Here is a 22,652-nt window from a genome sequence, read left to right on the forward strand (position 1 = left end):
AGCTCATTGGCATTTAATACATGTTCAACATGTAGTGTTCAGATACGAAAGCGAGTACTGATTGACTTATGTATTAATCATCAGTGGCATGATCAAATTCTATAGGTATTTAGTTCTTTAATCTGTTTTCGAGAATAGTTGATAAACTAATAGAAAAGTTGATTGAGATTGTTTAGTCATGTGCAATGAAAGCAGATGACAGCCCTAGTTGGAAGCAATGTGCAAGTTGAAGTTCTAAAAGAGAGAGAGGACAACAAGGAATATGGATTGTGATAGTCAAGGAAAATATTTTTTTAATAAATAAAATGATAATGAGGGAAAATATGAATACACTTAAATTAATAGAAGACATGGCTTCAGATATAATTGAATGAAAGAACACGATTCGTTCCGTGGATCTCAAATTTTTGGGGATATGGCTTTGATGATTAAGTTTTGAGTATTAAAGGATGCTTGCTTATCTAGAATTTTCTATTTATTTTGTAGAAAATATGATCAAATTCTAAAGGTATTGTGTGTGTGTGTGTGTGGTGTGTGTGTGTGTGTGTGCGTGTGTGTTTCCTTGTCCTCAATACATCTTCAATCTTTCCATAATTTTTTTGCTTCTCTTTGGCACAAGTCACTTTCCTAATCTACTCATCACCCATAAACGATGTTTACTTTTTTGCATGCTTTTTGGATTATGAATACTAATGGTTATAGTTGGATTAATATGACGTTTAAACTTGACGATGAAATGGTTTTTAGATGTGATACTTCTTTGGAATTATGTATTTTTAGTTTCATTTTATTATTTCACTATGATATTATTTTTTTTTTTTTAATGATCATTTGTATAGTATATGTTTAGAATTTGGATCATTAGGAAGGTTCCAGCTTGCTAAGTTGGTAAGGTTTTTGAGTGTTGAAACCATTTTCATGGTTTCAACACTTTCACCCACTAATCACTGACTTGCCTGCCTATGAGAAAAAGATAATTTGGATTATTGTAGGCATCACCGACTTGTTTGCTTATTCTTTGAATTGATATTTTTTGGTATTCAATTCTAAGTTTCTAACTACGGTGCATTACTAATCGGACTATATATTTTTTATAGGTCTAACAAGATATGTTATGATATCGCATATGCGGTGGCATATGCTGCATGAAAAAAAAAAAAGCAGAAAAATATGCCAACGCACACTTCGCACATGTCATCACACACACAAAAATATACCATCACATATTGACGGATAGCATAATTTGGGGATATGTGATTGTAGCATATGCGACCACATTTGACAACACTGTTAGTGAGCCTGTGCTTCAATGCATAGAATCATAGGCATGTATAATTATGTGTGGAAACTTGTTATCTTGTATAAATATTCGATAATGTGTTTCTTTAGGCAAAAATATGTTGAAAACTTATAATAATATATATGATTAATTAATTTTTAATATCTTTTTGATTAGTATAAGCTTTATCGAGCAAAAGAGTTGGTTTTTTTAAATAAATAAATAAATTTAATACATATCTTCTTAAAATATACTGTTTAATTTTTTCTTGTTTTTTCCAAAATTTATTATTTCATTGTTTTTTATAATATTTATGTATTTTAACATTTTATTAATAGACAAAATAAAGTTGCTTTCCATATGTGTTTTGGTTCAAGTACTATGTTCAAGAGTCTGCTCAAGTTTGCCTGTTTGTTGCCATCAAAACAAAATATAAAAATATGGGTCAGGATCCCTTGACTCCTAAGAATGACTACACATGATCCCAACCCTTTAAATGCAAAGTCCAATGGTTGAGATTTATCCTCGGGATAAGTATCTCCAAGATATGCCTTAATCTCAGCCATTGAATTTTGTATTTAAAGGGTTGGGATCATGTGTTTTTTTCATGAGTCGTTCTTAGGAGTCAACAGATCCTAACCCTAAAAATATATGTAGCTTCTTGAAATAAGTAAGGAGGCCGACTCAGCTAATTGATAAGACCATGTGGAGGTTGTTCCCAAGGTCTTAGGTTCAAACCCCTTGAAACCTTTCTTATACTAATATGCTAACTGTTGACCACTAACCCCACTAAGCAAAAAAAAAAAAAAATGTTCTTGAAATAATAGCAATTGTTAATAACATGGTTTTAAATCTTGTCTGAGACATAGATGACTCGGCCGATATGTCTTGATATTATCCACCAACAAGGCGGATAGACAAGTTAAATGTATCAAAAAAGATTTAAAACCATGGTTCATTTGTCTCATTGTTGAACGAGATGACTCAAACGATCGGAAAACTTGTGCGAGACAACTAGGTTTTGTTCATGGACAACATGAGACGGCAAAACAAGTTTTAAAACCATGGTTGATAAGCACTTTTAGTAACCTAAAGGAAATTCCCATGAGTGGAAGGAACCTAAAAAAAGAAAATATGACTTGATCAGACTAAAAGTGTGTAGTACTTAGGAGGTTTGGGTATTTCAGATTTGATTAAACTTTGATAATTTTGGGAAAATGGTTATTGAGTTTTGTCAAAAAGAAGAAATTTCATTTAGAGTGTAAATGAGTAAAAGTGGGGGTTGTCCAATTGAGTTGGACTTCGGAAAGAATTATGTTTTGCTTCAATTGCACAAGTTGAGTTTTCAATGTGATTTTTAAGAGTAAAGGATGTTGTGAAAAACTCTCTTAAATCGACCAAGATTGATAAACTATGAAGATTCGAAGCAGAGAAAACAAAACACGAGATTTATGTGGCTCAACAAGATTGTCTACGTCCACAGGCGACGATAATAATTCTTTATTGATGACAATTGCGAAAATACAATACAAATTTTAGGATTTTTTAATTTGAAATACGCATTTTCTAAAGATGAAACCCTGGCTCAAGATACACCCAAAAAATAACTCAAGTTCGTGGATGTTGTCCCTAATGGTAAACCACTCAAGTTTTTCTGTAGACTCGCACTCGTTGCCCCCACATGTTCGCAAAATTTATTCGACTTAAGCTAACATATATCGAAATGGACCATTTGATGGCCTCTTATCGAACCCATTCAAAACCACCTGTTATCAATTGGGTGCATTTTGAGAAGAGTGGGGTACAAGTATCAATCTTTCCATTACGAGGGTGATTATTTTCTCAATTTCTCTTTATTCCATTTTTTTCTTGTGTTATTTGTGGTTTCCCAATATTTTTCTATTGATATTGAGTTGGGCACTCTGTTCTCAAAAATGAGTTCTCTAGATGGAGGAGGATTATATTTACCATTTTTCAAATTTCACTATAAATTGTTCGTAAAATCGGAATAAAGGCTAATAACATATACGACATCATAATTGGTCTCACATGGAGTGAATCAACATCATCATTGTTGGAGTCTTATATTGAAGATTTGGGGTTGAAGGTTCCAGCTTACTAAGTTGGTTAAAGTCTCTATAAAATATGTTGATCTTTTGTACGAGGCAAGTGGAAATGATTGAAACATCGTAATCTTCAAACTCTCTACAAAAATCCTTGATTTTTTCTCCTAAAAATTCATCCTCTTAGACTCTACTTTTTGGGTAACAACTCCAATTATTTGATAACTCATTAATTTTTTTTTTCTCCAAACTGTGGTGAGTTAATCATTGCTCGAATCTCAACACTAGTAATTTTTAACGTAAGATTTGGTTCTAAACATAGTGGATCAGGAGAACGGGAATCCTTTATTCCACTCCAAATCTTTGGGATAAGGCTTTGTTGTTAGAGTCGTGTTGGAGTGACCTCAGGATTGTACCTCATATCACACATCCTGACCTGAAAGTGTGTAGGAACCATATATGTTTTGACTCATATTACGATGAAAAGCATTTATGATTCCTACAAGCTTTCATGTTGGGATGTGCAATATGAGGTACAATATTGGTTGAGCAATGAGCATCTATAAATAGAGCCTAAAGGGTAAAAAAGTAATTATAACTCCTAAACATATTCCCAATACCAAACACCACCTAAAATAGTTGTGGAAATGGGTTAGATTGACCCAGTAACCCAAACCAGTTAAAACTGGGTATTAATCATTTTTAGTTGGGTCACAAATTTTTCTATTGAAACCAGAATCAATTTTCTATTGTACCCGACTCACTCGACTTGGATTTAATTTAGCCCTGGACTGTGATCCACTCTGGGACGATCCAAGTAGGGTGTCAATGGGTACCCATTTAATCGGAACTAAATTGAAACAGGAAACAAAGACTCAGATACTAGATCCCATTTTATTAGAACCGATTAGAATCAGGTATCTTAAAACCGAAATCACTTGAACAATTTTAAAGAGAAAATTAATTTGAGAATCGAAAATTGGAATGGATAGGATGAACCCACATATAGACATCCCTAGATCCAAGTACATGCAAAACTATTGGGAAGTGGGTCAGGCAATGAAGAGAGAAATTGCAAAACTACTAGATCCATAACCCAACCCATTTACCCAAAATGAAGAACCGGAACCCATAAATGGGGGGTAAATACTCTACCCAATCGATACTAGTTAGTAGTACGTAACCAATCAGCAATCAAAAACCCACGTGCGACTTTTAGAGAAAATAGGGTTTAGGTTATTAAGGCATTTGACCATAATGATGTAAATCCATCATTCACCATGCAGGGGTATCATGTGATATGATTTAATGGCCCCTGAAGTTGGGCTTTAAGTGTTACATTGTTGATGTGGTCACAGGGTTCACCACAAAGTTAAAAAAAATTAAATAAAAAATAATAAAAATTGAGGCATTTTAGGTCTACACCCCCCTTAAAATTGATAAAATTTGAATTACTCCCACGAAAGTGGAAAATTTGGTCTTACTCCCTGGAAAAAAAAAGTTGGTGTTGTTGACTAGGGTTTGATTAATCATTTTAAGAGCATCTCCAATGCAGATGGGCATGATCGGTAGGCATTTTATTGTAGAGAGTCAGGTTGCCTACCCAAGGGTTTTGTATTCCAATTGTACTAGTCAAAATAATTTTTTACAAATTCAGTTATGGTAAAATGTTTCACAACTGCCATCGTTTTTTTATTGCCAATAGGTAGAGAAAGAATTTCACTTTCTTCTTTTACCTCTCTCACTTTCTCTATTTTCAAAATATTTCAAACTAGAGAGTCCCAACCCTAGTGTGCTGGAGTGCTTTTGGAGAGTTCTGACTTTATAAAATGACAATAGGGAGAGGATACAAAGTTCAAGTGCGTTGGAGTTGCTCTAATGGGTCGGGTGAAAACAAAAAATAATCCTTTTATCTCATTTTTTTAACAAAAAAATAAATTTTTTTGCATGTAAAAAAACATAGGAACTCTACTTAGAATGTTTTTCTCAATTAAATTACATGAAGAGGATGATTTTAAATTCGATTTACAATAGGCTTCCTTGAAAATAGGGTATGTAGATCGTTAATCGAGAAAAAGAGGAAGAAGAATAACAAGAACAAAGGATGTGAAGAGTGAATAAAGAAGATCGAAGGATATAAAAATCTAGTTCGATGAAGAATAAACTTGAGAGAAATCTTGATTAAGATGAAAATATGAAATCTACTCAAACCATGTTAATTTTTTGTAATTTATTTAAGGGTTGAGATCCTTAAACTCATGAAAAATGACATATATATAAAAAAAAACCCAAATCCAATTGTCAAAATTCATCTCAAGCACTTTGTATTTACACGGTTGAGATTTCGTATTTCTCTCTGAATCCATAAGTATATCATTTCAATTATTTAAAAAAAAAATTAAAATAACATTAATTTACAGTCTCACTCAATGGTTTTGAATTTTTATCAAGGACCAAGACCACATTATATATTTTATAGGGATTTTTTCTAATTTTAGCCATTTTATGAGGGAAGAACTAAATTAAAGATTAAAATTGAAAACAGAACCACCTCTCTCTCTCTCCCTCTCTCTCTCTCTCTCTCTCTATATATATATATATATATCGTCAGCCATGCAAATGTCATGAACACGGCAAACATTTATGAAAAACCTAACCCTAGATATGGATCATAATAAACCTTTAAGGGAGGACACACACACGTTGCTCCATTAAATATTAAAGGGTTGAAAGATTAAAGATGGCCACAGAGAGAGAGAGAGAGGTATTATTAGAGAGTTTGCCATCATTATTAGTTCAGCCAAATTTACATCATAGATTGGCAAAAACCATCATCAGTTACACCTGGCTCACGTTAGAGCTGACCCTTTTTCACATTTGACTGTAATAAACACATAGATTTGATCCAGGTTGTCTCCTTTGTTCAGTCATGTCTTTGATTGGTTGTGGGCCTAACCATCACACCAAAAGGGTTAAGGGAATGATCATAAAGATCAGTTGATTTTGTGGCTTGGATCATCTCTCATGCTAGTCACATTCCACTCCATAAAGATAAAATCCAAAATCACTAAATTAAAAGAGATGTTAAATATTTTTATATTTACAAAAATAAAATTATTTACAAAAAAAAAAAAAAAAATCACCAAAAACGAATTAAGTCCTCGGATAATCCAACGTTTTAAGGTGTTAAAATACATTAATTTATCAAAAATGCCCTCTGAATGATTAAAATGCTGGACAATCCATCGATTTACTAAAACACTGGGCTATCTGGTGACTTAATTCGTTTTTGATAATTTTTTAAAAGATAGATTTTTTTTTTGTTGAAAATATTAAAATATTTAACCCCATTTTAGTAATTTTTCCAAGATAAAATTATAAATGAACTGTAAGAATATTTCCTTCTAAGATAAGAATATCGAGAATAACTATATTTGGGATAACCAATTCCATTTGAAATCAGATCTCACTTAATACTGTACCCATTGACATCCAAATGTGTGTAACGGATCGGGTCATGAGATTATTCAAGGTGCCCACTCCATCAACCCAAAAGTTGCTCTTATAGAATACCATCTTGAGACCAAAAGCCCTAGAATTATGTGTAACCTATCTTGGTTCCAATATTTTGTGTAATGGTTCGGGTCGGGTCATGAGATTATTAAATGTATCCGCCCACATCAACACTATAGTTGCCCTTTGGGCCACCCATCTGGACTGGACCCATTTATCAGACTTTGATGCCAGAACCAGTCTGACTGGGATGACTGGAAGGGATGTTGACGTCCCTAGGGTGTATCCAACAAATACCTTTGTTATCTAAATTTTTTTTTAGAAGATTTAAAACGTGAGCTAGTAACAGAGTCTCAGAGAGGCCTTAAAATAAAAACTGAAATTCAAAATTATAAATTGAGGAAAATAGCCGTTAGGGACAAAATGGGCATTTTATTTAAATGCAGCCCACATGAAACTATATACCTAATCAAGACTCCAAAAACGAGCCCCACGATGTATAGAATAATTTGACCATTTTACCCCTCAACAACATCTTCCAACCGTCAGAAAACACCACATGAGGTTCACGCTAAGCACTCATAACCCACGAGACTCAACTGAGCAAGTTTGGAAACTATGTGGGGCAAATCTGTCTTTTCATCTGCATGCAGCCCATCGAATAACAAAATACTAGTCTCACGAGGTGCATGAGAGGTCTCTAAATTTATCCAATTTTACCCCCATCTTTAGCTCTCCTTTAACAAGCTTACATGGGCAAAATCGTCAAACAACATGGAAACTCCATATTTATAAAATTTAAGTAGAAAAATAAAAAATAAAATACTTAAAATGACAGATTATGTTGAAGTATAATTATATTACAAATATAGTACATATATTATTTAAAAATATTATAAATAAAAATTATTAATTTTAACCACTATCATCATCATCATCTCTGACGATCGTTAATGTTACCATTGTTAGGCCTTAATATTCAGGTTGGCAACGTGAATCCTATTTTGTTAGTTAAAATTAACGAGGCTTGAACATGTGAAGAGAATGAACGCAATTATTACCCCAACTTCGAACAAACAATCAAGCCCAGGGTTTTAAAAAACAATTTTGATATAAAAAACAAACGATATAATGGTTCGATCGCTTTTTACAATAAAATCAATTTTGATTTGATTAAATTAGAAAATTTGAAAGAATTTTCAAATTTTAAATAAATATAGAATTTTGAAATAATTCCCTTTTAGGATAAGTATTTTGAGGATAATTATAATTTTTATTAGATTGGATTCCACTTATTCAAGATACGACACAACATCTTGACCATGCAAAAAAAAAAAAAAAATCCAACAATTGAAATTATCTTTGAGATAAGTTTAATCATCAGGATATGCATTATGTGTTTACATGGTCAAGATGTTGTATTAGATTTTGAATCAACTTTAATTTTTTTTTTAATTAAGATAAAATAATTTAAATAATCAAATATAATTGTCAAATTTACCCTCCAAACAATTATTCAATACCCATAAAAGCAAATTAAAAATAAGAATTTTAGTAATATAATGGAGGAATCTAACATAATATTCTAAAATTTGCGAAAAAACTAAATAAATAAAAATGATATTATTAACATAAAACAAAAAACAATCGATGATGGGGTATAGGTGATGATGGGAGTTCAACATCATTGCGAATCTTCGGACGGCCCAGCCCACCATCATTATTTGCAAAAATAAATATAAAATACCGAAAATACCCTTGACTGCAAATCCATAATCATCACATGACGCCATCCTAGCCCTCCATCATCATACAACATTAAATCCTTGCCCCTACCGGCCGCCATCCGTGCTTACACATGCATGATTATTGTGGCAGGAAACAGGCATGTCCCCCTCCTCTCTTTCTCTTTCTCTTTCTCTCTCTCACTCACTATATATATATATATAAATAACTTCTCCTCTTCTTCACCTTACATTGTCTCTCTCTCTCTCTCTCTTCACTTCTACTACAACCAAAGAGCTTCAAGCCTCTCTCTCTCTCTCTCCCTTAGACCATCTTGAAAAGGTGGTTCTCTCTCTTATATATATTTTTAAGTATTGAAGGTTAACTAGTCAGGTTGGATATTAAGGAAAGGTCTATAGACATGGATATATCTTGAAATTTTGAAAGTGAATATGGGTTTGTGAGGGAAAACTCTCTCCCTTATACATATATATTATTTATTAGTATTTAAAGGTTAACTAGTCATGTTTGGATACAAGGAAAGGTCTATGGAGATGGGTATTTCTTGAAAATTTGAAGTGAATATGGGTTTGTGAGGGAAAAGTACTCTCTTATCTCTTTTATATATATATTAGTATTTGAGGTTAACTAGTCATGTTTGGATATAAGGAAAGGTCTATAGAGATGGGTATTTCTTGAAAACTTGCATGTGACTATGGGTTTGTGATGGTTGGTCTTTAAGTATAATGTTTTATATATTCTACTACAAAATATAAACTCCACAAAGGTTTTTTTTATTTATTTATTTACTTATGTTGTGGAGTGAACTTTGATATCGGTAAGTTTTTCTTTCTTGATGGGTTGTCCACATTGCTTCTTCTCTGTGAGAGGATGCTCTTTTTCTTCTACCAGTTATTTTGGCTGTATTTTTTTATTATTTGAAATCCTTAATTTCTCTATGCAAGACAAGAATTATTCTCTCCATATGTTTATCAATATATTTGGAGTTCTACTACTCTGTCTTGTTTGAACCTTTATATTATTTCATAAAAGGCTAAAACTCTGGAAATTGTTAATTTTCATGTTTTTTTCTTTTTCAGAAACAACACTCTTGGCCTCTTGCTTTGTTTACTAGCTTATCTACTTATTCTTGCTCTCTTTGCTCTGCTTTCCTTCTACTAACTTCTGTCTTGAGTTATTGTAATTTATTCATATATTTAAGTGGGTTTGGATTAGGTAGTATTATATTCTTGTCTATTTTTATTTTTTTAATTTCTATAAGTTCCATTTTTTTTAATTAATTTTATTTTCTCAATATTTTTTAGAGAGATTCTACTGCCACTCCAATTCATATATGTAAATCACCAAAGAATTAACACACATCTTGGGTGGCATTAGCAAAGTTGGTGTGGCAATAAAAGTTTTTTTGTTTTTTTGTTTTTTTAATATGATTTATTAGAGTTTTGTCTTCTCTGTCTTTTTTAAATGGTTATTTCTCCAAGAACTAGTACTTGTTCAATCTTCTAAGATATTCTTCTTTGGTACCTTTCTTTTTTTCTTTTTTCTTTTTTTGTTTTCAGGGTCATAACAAGCACTTAAGTTATCATGGACATGGATAGGCTGAACTCAAAGCTGTACTTGCAGAACTGTTACATGATCCAAGAAAATGAGAGGCTTAGGAAGAAAGCCCAACTTCTTAACCAAGAGAACCAAGCCTTGTTATCTGAACTAAAGCAGAAACTCTCCAACAAAGCAAACCCTAAACCAAATCCAAACCCAAACCCAAACCCAAACCCAAACCCTAAGAATGACCCAAACTTCAGCTCCACCTCAAACCCAAATCCCTCTAGTTCTAGCAAACCATGATCAACTGATGCATCACAAAGCCCTTACAATCCCTTCCTTTGGGGTAAAAAAACTATAGTTATCATCCAGTTTTAGTTTATATAGGACAGCAGTAGCATCTCTTCTTACCACCAGAGCACTTGTATCACCTACCCATATATCCATCTCTCCTTTTATTTTCTTTTTTAATTTCTTTTTAGGGTTTAGGTATGAGATCATGTAGTTCTCTATAACGTTGTATCAGATAGGAGAATGGAATATAATCTTTCTTTATAGTTCTTAATTCTGTTCTTGTGGAGTTCTCTACTTACCTTGCTCTAGAAAGCGTAAAAGACCAATAAATATCAAATGGGTTAGTTAAAAAAATGGCATTTAATCTACACTTAGCTTCTTATCTATGCTTGAGAATGTTTGGTAGAATGCCTTGAAATGCTTGTAAGCAATATCAACATCTTCCTTCCCACATATCTCTCTCACACTGCAATTAAGAGAAAAAAAAAAAAAACATTACATCAATATCAGGATGTTTAACCCTTAAAACTCAATTTCAAATAATACAAGAAATTTCAAAATATATTGTTGTGATCTAGACAGCAATATAGATTGATGATGATGGGCAAGATTTTAAGTTCAACGGGTTCAGATCATGGTTTTAAAACTCATTTTGACCGTGAACGAGACCGAGTCATCTCGGATGAGTTTTCTGATACGTTTGAGAGACATCTCATTCAACAATGAGCATGGATTTTAAATCTCATCCGTCCGATATATTGACTTGTTTGTCCGTTTCATTGTTGGGCTTGAAACCCTGGTTCAGATTCATGCAGAGTGGACCATTTCTAAGATATGGTGAAAGGCACAATTACATTGAGATCCATCTATTGAGGAGAATAGATTTCTTTTAAGAAAGATTTTATTGCCACACCAACTTTTTACTAATGCCACCCCAATACATATGTAAATCACCAAAGAATTAGTACACATCTTGAGGTGGTGTTAGCAATAGTTGGTGTAGCAATAGAAGCTCTGTTCTTTTAATATATAGTTTTGGTAAAGAATGGGTTCTGTACGGAAAGGGACTTTTCATTCAGATTTTGTCTGGGAAGTAAGGATATAATTAGAGTTAATGTCATAGATTTGGAAGAGAGGTCAATATGGGTTTTAGTGAATTGAGACTGTAAAAGAAAGAAAGAACACATAATATCACATCAACCCATGAACATGACATGGTGTTTTCTTGACCCTGATCCAATGAACTTCTCAGTTCAAAGATCTAATAAGGACCCAAAAGTCTTTTCAGCTAAGTTCACAAAATCCTTAATGATGTATTGTGGTTACAGTACATATCACCTCTCCACTCTCTTTAAGTCAAAGGAAGAAATTACTGAAAACAAGACCTTAGATGACTGAAATGTCCTTTAACATGACATGGTGTTTTCTTGACCCTGATCCAATGAACTTCTCAGTTCAAAGATCTAATAAGGACCCAAAAGTCTTTTCAGCTAAGTTCACAAGATCCTTAATGATGTATTGTTGTTACATTACATATCACCTCTCCCCTCTCTACAAGTCAAAGGAAGAAATTACTGAAAACAAGACCTTAGATGACTGAAATGTCCTTTAAGATCTAACCCAGTTCAACAAAGACAAGATTTAGAGAAAATGACCAATTAGCCCCTAGGATTAAAGATGGTTTCCATGGGGTTTAGTATAAAACAAAAGGTCTCATCAACAAACAGAAGTATTCCTCCATGATATAATTGCCCTTTTTTTTTTGAAAAGAGTTACAAAATTTAAAGCCATTGTTTGAGATCTAGAAAAATAATTTGAAGAAATTCAAATATGTACTGAGAATCTGAAGGCCAAACAAGACAAAATCCATGTGATAGTCTGCCATTCCCAAGGTCTATTGGTTGGGCTACTAAAGGTGTAGAAAATGATAATGTCAGCTCGAAGTGTAATTTCAAGTTCTAGACCATTAGGTGGCCCTTAGGATTCATGTTGTGAATCTCATGGACCAAACAATGGTCTGGAAATTGGGATTACGGCCCTACGGAGTGTCATTTTCAATACTCCCGTCTTTTAAAATCTCATTTGCCTCAAGTGTCCCTTGTGATGCCATATTCGTTTCTATCTTATGTGGGGGAATCATCCAAATTGGCTATTTATATATTCTCTTTGATGTACTTATTCCTGATTTTTGCCTTTACCAAGTCATTCCATCCATCCATATTATCCACACCCTTTGATACATCTATTGGGTTTTGATTGTCCAATTTATTGTGTTGTGTTATCCACCTTCGCTCTCGGGTGTCATGTGCTCACGTATCATATCCCAATTTGACCCGTGACCCTCTTATATTCATAATTCTCTCCTTCAACAAATCGGTCATTTGAAGTAAATGGTTGTCAACATGGTATCAAAACGCTAGGTTCGTTTAGGTCATGGGTTTGAGTCTCCTCGAAGAAATTTTCCACCCCTTATGAATGAAGGGGAGTGTTGAGTGTTGTGTTATCCGCCTCTGCTCCTGGGTGTCACGTGCTCACTTATCGTACCCCAGTTAACCCTCTTATATTCATAGTTGTGCCTTCCCTATCAAATCAGTATTTTGGGGTAAATGGTTGTCAACACAACTTTTGGCTCTGCAAAGCAAAGCCAGTCTCCTTGTCTTCTAAAATTTTTCTCAGTCCAACATTTTTCATAGTCACCCAATATTAATTCTGCGGTTCACATTCAAACAAATGTCTCCGCCCTTGAGGAAAGGTAAACCTATATAATGAATGTGAACCACTTTAAGCACCTCTAGTCAAAAAAATTTAAACATTGACCCATCCTAATGAGTTCCCTTACTGAAGTTGCACTCTATATATTCTTTCTTCATTCTACTTACCTTAAAATCCATTGTTTCTATGTATCCCTCAATTCTTGTGTAAGTTTACCATCTCTAATTAAATCAATCTGTTAAGCATTCAAAGGCAGTGAATGGTGGATCATCTACAAAAATTACTCCACACGTACATATATTATGCTTATAGACAGACTAACTCAGGCCTCAACCTTGGTGTAGAAAATATGTAAATAATCATTGACAAGGTAAGAGGAATCAATACCTGTGCATAGAAAGCTGAGCAATGCCACAATCCACAGTACGGATTCCGACCCCTGAAGCTAGTATGGGACCAATGGTGGAACCGCATCCCATATCATTTCTCACTGCAAATTCCTGCATAGAAGCCAAATTCATGTTCAGTTTTTCTATCCATGGGAACGAAATTCAAACCCATAAACAATCCATCATCCCAAAACACCATACAATTCTTCCTCAGAACGAAGGGTTGTGGAGAACGTTGCCCCATTAGTGCTCAAGAGAAAAAAAGATTCATGAGGCTCTCCAATTTTCATAACTGGCTCTGCGTCACTTAGTAGCTTTTTTTTACTCCTGCATATACATTTTTATAAAACCCGAAGTGGCATTCTTACCACACACACACACAGGCATGCATGCAAGCACACACACGCATAGTGCGCGCGCACGAATGTATACATACACATACATACACACAAAATTTAATAAAGAAAAAATAACTGTTACATCTGCTGTTATGATTTCATTATTCCATTACCTGAGTTGGAAGATTATGGATCTTTGCTACTTCTTTGAAAAGAAAAGCTGTTAGTCCACTAGTAGCATATCGTTGGTTTGCATTGTGCTTAATGACAAGCCCCTTTTGTAATTCTGGCCGGTGGTGTTCTTCGTGTTTATCCATAAAATTTGGGTGAACTCCATGAGCCATGTCAGCAGACACTGTAGAGAAAGAAACCCAAAAGCGATTTTTAAAATGTCACTCTTATCTTTGAAAAAACAAATCTCTAGATATGAATTGAACATTTATGTGTGTAAAGAGATAATTTTTCTATACTTACACCCTATTTGTACTCCTTCTAATGTGGCCTACAACTACAGGGATATTAAGTTGAACAATCCATCAATATTGGGACTAAAACAGTTTAGAGTTTAGACCACCGTCCTAAAAAATCAGTCTATTTTGATATTACTTACCTCATGAAAAGTTGAGTTGAAATTGGCAAAGTCTGTTCAATCAGACAATTCTTTCACATCACTTTTCAATCTGGATGGTAATGTGTTAGTGGACTCGTTTTGGGTAGAAATAATCATTATAGTGTAAAAATCTTGAAATACAGTTGGACCTTCAAATATGATATCCACTTGTACAAAAAAAATCAGTCCATTATGACAAACCCAGCCTCATGAAAAGTTGGTAAAACAATATGTCCAATTAGACTATTATCAAGGGAAACCATTCGTATGGTTAGTAACCTTGAAATGAACTTATTTTTGGTATTTGGTACAAATGATCATCACAGAGAGAAAATTTCATATATGGTGGGATCGTCAAATATGATACACATGTGTGCGTGTCTGTGTGCGTGTGTGTGTGTGTCTGTGTGTGTGTGTGTGTGAATGAGAGAGAGAACTCAACAAAGTTAACTTGAAATTATTTAGTGGATTACATGTAAAGGTCATAATTTTGCTAAAAGAATTCTCCATGGGGTGAAGTAAGTCAATACAGAGTTTCTAAGTAAAATAGAGGGCAAGAACAAAGTAACTAGCAGTTTATTTATGATAACCTACTAGAAAATTTACCAGGAAAGTAAAGTGAAAAAAGAAATCTATGTAAAAATAATTACAGGATCAAAAGAAATCACTAAAAACTACTCATATTGATCTACAAATAAATTGTTCACGCTGCCGATATTTTGTAACTGAATACAGTGATTCTTCCCTTATTTGAAATTATCTTTTATTTTTTATTTTTTATTTTTTTTGATAACGAAGGGTATCCGGGCCAGCTTGCGCGCACCAGACTAGTCCCTACGCCCCGCACTCAGGCTATACCCCACTACGTGGAGCGGTGCGTGGCCACCAAGGTTTTTTATGGGTAGTGGGATTTGAGCTTGAGACCATAGAAAGAGCAGATTCCTTGGCCCCAAATTTTAGTCATTTTGGATTAATTTATTACTTGTAGATTCCCTTCATAAAAATAACTTTATCTTATATATACTACAGAATGTAACTTTCATTAATTGCATGTCTTGGAATGACAAAAAATAAGGGAAAGTCGCAAAAATGCATATATTCTCCATACTCTAGGACTTTTACTGCTTAATGAAAATTGCAAACAGCCCATGATTTATGCTACAATGAAACTAGATATTTAGCCAAATATACATTTTTTTTTTTTTTATAATTAAAAATTCATTAAAGAAGGATAAAAAGTACAACGATCGGTCAAGATGACCAATCCACAAACAAGAGCTCAGCTATTACACAAGGAATCCCATCAAAAGACAAATTCCTCGAAGAAAACCCTTTGAAATTGGGATAAACAAACAACAAAATAATGAAATTAGAACTGAGGTAGCAAAAATGACTGAGAGACATCCAGCTAAGTAAAATTAAAATAGGTGGTAACATAATCATACCAAGAAAGGATTGGCGGATTGTACGCTCAAAACCACCCTCACCCATGTACTTGTGAGCTAAGCAATCAAATATGCGCTTCATAGCCTGAAACATGGTAGGTGCACCTGCTCCCTGTACTGAATTTGACCCCACCTTTGCAAAAGGACATAGAATTAACAATAGTTTAATAGCCTAACCCAGGTTGACCGAATATATATAAGAAATATCTGCATTCTTTCATATATTCACACAACATTTAACATATGATATCACTAACAAAATATATAAGAAAATACTTTCCTGACTTAGTAAGATTTCACTAACGGTCGTTGCTCCCACATTGAAACTCTAACACCACAGCCTTCTATATTTCATGGAAAAACTCAGATTCAAAACAAACAAAAAAAGAAATCCGTTTTGAGCTTCATCCAAGGTGTTGAAAATGGAAGGCTACCGAACTCCCAAATTTAAAATTAAAATTCAACAGTGAAAAATAAGATTTTTTGAATATTTTTCCCAAGTCATTAAATTTTGTCCTCTACATCCCTGTGGCTTCGGAACATGTTTTTGGATGCCACAATGTGAACTCACGACCCTTAGTAAGATTTGAAATCTTACTAAGTTAGTTAGGTTAGTCTGACTCAGGATAAAATGTTCACATCACCATCATCATGGTCTACATCTCATCACAATTACTGGGACTGATAACAAGAATCCTAGTTTGGCAATTAACTCTATCATGAACCATATCTTCGGTCTTTTTCTTGCTCTTTTAGAATCCTCTATTTGCACCAAATCATTCCACAGTGATGTTGTCATTGGCCTTCTTTGCACACGCCCAAACCATTTCAAATGATTTCCCCTTATGTTATCTCTTATTGGAGCTATTCCTAAAGTTCTTCCCAAAAGAAAAGAAAAATTGCCATTACTTCCAAGGTATTTGCCCCAGGAGTCTTTCATCAAGTGAACACAATCCAACTGTTATCTAGTACCATTTTGGGGTGGATATTTTTTCAACCCCCAAAAGGAATGAATATTTTTTTAAGCCAAAAAAAACTTCTCAATGGAGATGGATCCACAAAGATGAAGGATCTTGAAATTATTAAAATTCTAATATCCCCCATATCTCATGCACGAGGTCTGCAAATCAAGATGGGCCCTAGGGACCTCCTCAAGCATGAATGGTTTAAGAATTCACACGAATCCATCAACTACTACAACATTTTAACTTGCTAAATGTTTAGAACAATAAGTGTCGGATGACAGAAGTAGGCGGCCGTAAGAATAACTACATAGATGTTGAAAATTATGTAGAAACTTACCTCTTCATTATCAAATAAAGCAACCATCCGAATAGCATGCTCACTTGATAAATCACCAGGTGACTCACATGAATCAACAAGAGCTCTCAAAGCACAATAACTTGAAGCAAGATTGTCTAGCCTTCCAGAAAATATAAATTCATCATTAGCCCCTCCAAGGCAGCTAGGTTGGGTATCACAAACATTCAACTCAATACTAAGAATTTCATCAATGCCACAACCCAGCTCGTCAGACAAAACCTGAGAATCACATTGACTAAATTAAGAAATTGCAAGCACCGTCCTAAGCCTTAGAAAATAACTCAAAAAGGTCAGTGAAGTTGACAACATAGTATAAGGACCTCAAATTTAGTTATGTGAACGTCTAAGGCACAAAACTAGTAGGCTATAAAGTTGGTCTACCAACTGTATAGGAGTATGTGTAACCACATGCATAATTGAATGTAATACCCAAAAAATAACAATAATAATAATAATAAAAATAATGATAATACCTTATATTTTTAAACAAATACTATATTTTTTTTTTATGAATGAAAATATTTTATTAAACAAGTACCTTATATTTTTAGCTGATCAATTGAACGAAAGGAGATACCTGAAAAAGCAGTGGATGATGAACAACTTTTGAAGATGAAGGGCCACATTTCTCTTTGGTTTCTAGAGATGTCTCCTCATGTTTTGTTGCAAAAAGTGGAACGAGGTGTGTCTCTAGATTTGGTTTAAACCCATCCTTGTTCACTGTACTAAACACGGAAAAGACAACAAACAACATCACTCGGCATAAGGATTTGTCACCAAAAGCTATTACTAAAAAATATAAACAGTTTACCAAACAACATTGCGTCCTTGAATCAAGAAATTGCTCATATTTAACATTCTTTTTGTATATTTTGGTGGCTAAGCAATGACCTCAAGGCTGAAAAAATGTCACCAACTAAGGTACATTGCAATTTCAAATGGCTAGTCAGTGAAAAAAGTCAAAAAACCAAAAGGAATCTCCATGTTGGACTTGCCATCGGACCTGTTTACCAACATCACTACAATTAGGGGTTTCAATGGGTACCCATTTTATTGGAACCAATTAGAGTTAAGTTTAAAATGGAACTGAACTGATAGGAATCAAAACCGTTAGGTTGAATCCGATGGGTACCCGGAACAGATTTGCCCGCGCCTATTGCACGGGCATCCTCTTTGGGGTGGGTTAAGGAGGTAAAAAAAGAAAAATTAATAAAATTAGAGAGGTATTATTAAAAAATTCTTAGGATTAATGGGATAAATGTGGAAAATTAGTAGTTAGAAGGGTATTATTGAAAAAATGGAGTGAGGGAGGGAGGGTTGGGGAGAAAAGGAAAGACGATGAAGTTGAAGGGACGAATAGGGAACCAATAAAGTGGGACCTACACAAAAGGGAGGATGGGACATTTGTCCCCACAAAATTGTAGGAGTGTTATTAAAAATTTGAGATTAAGGGAGTAAAAGATGAAAAATAATAAAATGGGTTAAAGAGGGAATATATTAAAGTTAGAGGAGGTGAAGAAGACAGTCAATTAAATAGGCTCCACAAAACTTGTAGTTGGATGGGACACTTATCACCCACAAAACTTTAGCAAAGTGGTCCTACATTTGTGTTTTATTACATAGATTTAAAGTTTTTTAATATTTTAAAATTAATACATGTTAAATGTATTAATTTAGGAAGTGTCACTTAGCTAAGTGGTAAAACGGGTAGAGGGTTGTTCTCACGTCCTAGGTTCAAACCCCCTTGAACTCATACTTCTTATGTTAACCACTAACCATATTACCTGTCCTAACCAAGCATTTACCTATCAAAAAAATAAAAATAAACAATACATTTTACATTTTACATAAAAGTAAAACCTGTCTACAATAGCTACTATGGCGATTCGGCCAATTACTTGATATTCACAATTCTCTCGTGTCTTGATCTTAGAATTGTAAAGTGATCAAATAGGAAGATAGGTAGTAATGAAATTTAACATAAAAGCAACAATAGAGCTATTGATAACCTATCAAGATGAATGGCAAGTGTTGGTACTCGTAACAGAGGTCTCTTCACTTTGACAAGCTTGTGCACGAAGGACCCATCACCAGCCCTAATGATAACCCTTCCTGCCACACTTAAATCTCTATCAAACCATGTATGCCATAAACCACCTCCATAAGTCTGTACATTGACCATAAGATACCCGGACTTTGTTGATGCAGATTTGGGTTTTAGTTTTAGACATGGGCTATCTGTGTGGGCAGCGATAACATGAAAACCATTACCCACGCTATACCTGCAAAACAAATAGAAGCAGTTTTCACCCAAATAAGACCAGCGTGACTTTGCAACATAAGAGAAGTAACCAAGATAGTAACAAAGATGCAGACCATAAAAATGACGAGAACAATAAAAGTTTTGTAATTTATTGCTTGTTAGTCTGTTTATTTCGTAATTAGATTGTATTCATGCACTGAGCTTTCTAAATTCTAATCATTAAGTCCAAATTCCTGGCGGTAAAGGATTGGCCACAATCCTCAGAAACCTTCTGAAGTATGCAATGATTGAGTTTTTAAAATATGGGAAAGTGTCTCACTCACTTTTCTCCAACGGCAAAGGCGACCAAACAAGACATATTCCGCGTAAAGAAGTAGCGCCCACCAGGCTTTAAGTCCCATTCATCATTCTCATTTAGCAAATGAAACCCAGCAGCTATTAGCTGTCGTTTGGCTTCAGCTGAAAAGATAAAGTAACAATAAGATCAAAATCTTTTCTTTTATCACCAAAAACTATGTTCAACTCAAATTGATGACAATGCCAGAGAAAAGCACAACACAAGTTGAAGCTTTGACAAGGGTAGGGGAAGGATAAAAAGGAAATGAGATGAGGTCCTGACTATTGAGAGAAAATTTGGAGAGATCATCCCTAAAAGGAAAACATGAGTTTAGATTGGGTTGAATAGAGAAACAGGATTCATGCAGCCAACTCCATGAAGTTGGGGTAAGGCTTATGATGATGACAATGACGTGTCCATGATAGGACTCACTACTCAAGTACGCAGATATTGTTATTAACTAACACATTACTCAACAAAGAGAATCATCAAAAGAACTAATGACCAATAAACAAACAAAATCAAAACATTACACAAGCTGGTATTGCCATTCAACAATGTTCACCATATACTTTTGATCCTAATTGAAGAAGTTGAAATTAACATAATGGGGCAAGGTTTGTTATAACAAGTGGAGTAGGAACTTAGAGCTTGGTCAGATGATCAATTGCTAGAATCATAATCTAATCGTCCTTGTTTTATAATTAAAGATTCTAATATTAATCCTTATCTTAGATATCAAAGATGATCTTAATCCTAGTCTTCGTTAAGATAATCTTAATCTCAGTGAGAATATGATTAGTATATCAAAATACACCTTATTGCATCGTAAGCTACGCATAATACTCTATTAATGTGTAAATCTTATGATCCAAAACTTACTTGCTTAATACACATTCATCCACTTACCAAGTAAAAAAAACACTTTGTGAATGTGTATAAAATAGCACATTCAAAGAACATCACTAATTTATTATTACTCGTTCAATATACTAGGGAGGTCAGTGGAAAGAAAACTCAACATTATGAACTAGGCTAACCAACAAGTGTTGGGCGTAGTGGCCAAGGCATCCCTACAAAAAGGGAGAGGTCTTGAGTTCAATCCCCCTCTCTGGCCACCCACGAGGATTTATCCCTACATACCGGGTATGTGTGGTTTGTGGGGTATTGCATGTACCCGGGGGGATTTAGGTGATATATGGTGCACCAACATGCTAGTTGCCTCGCCCTCTACTAGTTGGGCTTTCAAGTCCGAAAACCCCACATCAAAAAAATAAAAACAAAGGTTTGGATTGAACAATCATATTTTTGTAGGAAGATCATCCATGTTAATTATGGGAATAAGAACATTTTCCTACTGAAGAAAGTACGTAGGAACTAATTTGGTGGGTATTGGGAAATAATGATGAAGTCCTCAATGGATACATTAACATAATTAAGGACATGTAAGCGGAAGCTGTGACTAGTGTGAGGGCAAATGGAGATGTGACCGAACAAAGTTCCTACCTACAATTGGTCTGCATCTGTTACAAAGATACACTAGATGCATTTAAAACTATCATATCAACCAAGATATATGGAAACTAGCCTAATATAATATTCTAGAATTGAGTCTTGCAGGAGTGACCTCAAGATTGGACCTCATATCACACATCTTGACGTGAAAGTGGATATAAGCCATAGATGCTTTTCACTAGAGGAAAAGCATCTTTGGCTCCCGTACACTTTCAAGTCACGGTGTGCGCAATGTGATGTCCAATCTTGAGGTCACTTCAGCACTAATACGGGTCAGTTAAAATTGATGGTCTTGTGTTCATAAAATAATACATAATTATAATCATTTTTTATTCTAAGAAACAAAAAATTATAACTCGCAATTTGATTGATATTTTAATCCGAATCAGTGAGTTTCCGAGTCAACTATGAGTTTTGTACTAAGTAGAGAAATGTTTACGTACCGGTAGCATGAAATTGGGTCCAAGATTCGTTGAGATAATCGAGGAGATCACCAACTATAGACTTAGTTTCAGAGATAATTTTTGGGCTCTGTTTTACAAGACCAAGGTGGTGCACGTTAGATTCCAGTAACTGCGTAAGTTAGCTGAAATACAAAGGCGTAAGATAGCGAACCTGGGTAACTTGGTCTGATTTGGAGCAGAGGAGATGAGAAGCACCACCATTAGAGATAAGGCGAAGACGTTTCGCGTAGAAACTATTGGGGAGGATAGATGGGGAGGACAAGTTGTAGGGGTATTTTGGTAATAACGATGATGTAATTGGGGATGAAGGTCTGAGGAGTTGTAGACGATGCATCGTTGCGATTTCGGTGTGAGGCTACGGTTTCTCTTGGACTTGAATTGGGAGTTTGGAACGGAATCGAACAGATTAGAGTGAAGTCCTTGATGTAGTTTTACATTTACGAAACTACCCCTGCTACGATAATGAACAGATTCGACAACTTCTATTGACACACCGAATAAAAAGAATTTATATCCACACACCAATACTTTCTTATAAAGCGCAATAATAAAACCGATTAAATTTCAAAAATGGGAAAGTACAGTTTCTTTTTCTTTTTATCTTTTGAGAGATTCTATTGCCACACCAACTGTTGCTTACGCCATACCAATTCATATGAAAATACCAAAGAAATGGCACACATAGCTCTTTGTTGTTTTTTCCTTCTAAAATTTTCATAAAATTTAGAAAAGTTGGATTAAAATTTCATTTTGTTTCGTAATATTTCTTACAAAATGTTTTGAAATTTTAGCTTGTCAAGACGAAACAACATCCAAATT

The 22,652-nt window shown here is 34.4% G+C and overlaps 1 protein-coding gene and 1 pseudogene across 3 annotated transcripts; one reads left to right on the forward strand and one right to left on the reverse strand.

The window, feature by feature from the left end:
- The first annotated feature begins 8,811 nt into the window (after positions 1-8,811).
- Positions 8,812-10,708, forward strand: LOC147384928 (protein LITTLE ZIPPER 4 pseudogene; annotated as a pseudogene). Of its 2 annotated transcripts, none has more exons than XR_015172554.1 (2): positions 8,812-8,922; positions 10,161-10,708. The product of XR_015172554.1 is annotated as a protein LITTLE ZIPPER 4 pseudogene, transcript variant X1 (transcript). The 2 variants fall into 2 exon arrangements; XR_015172555.1 differs by lacking the exon at positions 8,812-8,922 and adding an exon at positions 9,012-9,036.
- Positions 10,673-22,223, reverse strand: LOC147384929 (putative aspartyl aminopeptidase). Its single transcript, XM_086425418.1, has 10 exons — positions 21,985-22,223; positions 21,813-21,900; positions 19,841-19,976; positions 19,264-19,536; positions 17,832-17,979; positions 17,234-17,473; positions 15,932-16,064; positions 14,050-14,231; positions 13,537-13,649; positions 10,673-10,903 (listed from the first exon to the last, which is right to left on the reverse strand). Exons 1-10 carry the CDS (start codon positions 22,165-22,167, stop codon positions 10,798-10,800), a joined length of 1,602 nt encoding a protein of 533 aa, XP_086281544.1. The 5' UTR covers positions 22,168-22,223; the 3' UTR covers positions 10,673-10,797.
- Between the last annotated feature and the right edge of the window lie 429 nt (positions 22,224-22,652).

This window comes from Akebia trifoliata, chromosome 15 (genome assembly GCF_017979445.1).
Source record: "Akebia trifoliata isolate Shusen 1 chromosome 15, ASM1797944v1, whole genome shotgun sequence".
NCBI classification, from domain to species: domain Eukaryota; kingdom Viridiplantae; phylum Streptophyta; class Magnoliopsida; order Ranunculales; family Lardizabalaceae; genus Akebia; species Akebia trifoliata.

Coding starts and splice junctions, on each gene's coding strand:
- LOC147384929 (XM_086425418.1), bottom strand. CDS start 22,167: ATGCATCGTCTACAACTCCTCAGACCTTCATCCCCAATTACATCATCG. Junction 17,980..19,263: donor CTTGCCATTCATCTTGATAG/GTTATCAATAGC, acceptor TTCCGTGTTTAG/TACAGTGAACAAGGATGGGT. Junction 10,904..13,536: donor GCTCAGCTTTCTATGCACAG/GTATTGATTCCT, acceptor TCTTAATTGCAG/TGTGAGAGAGATATGTGGGA.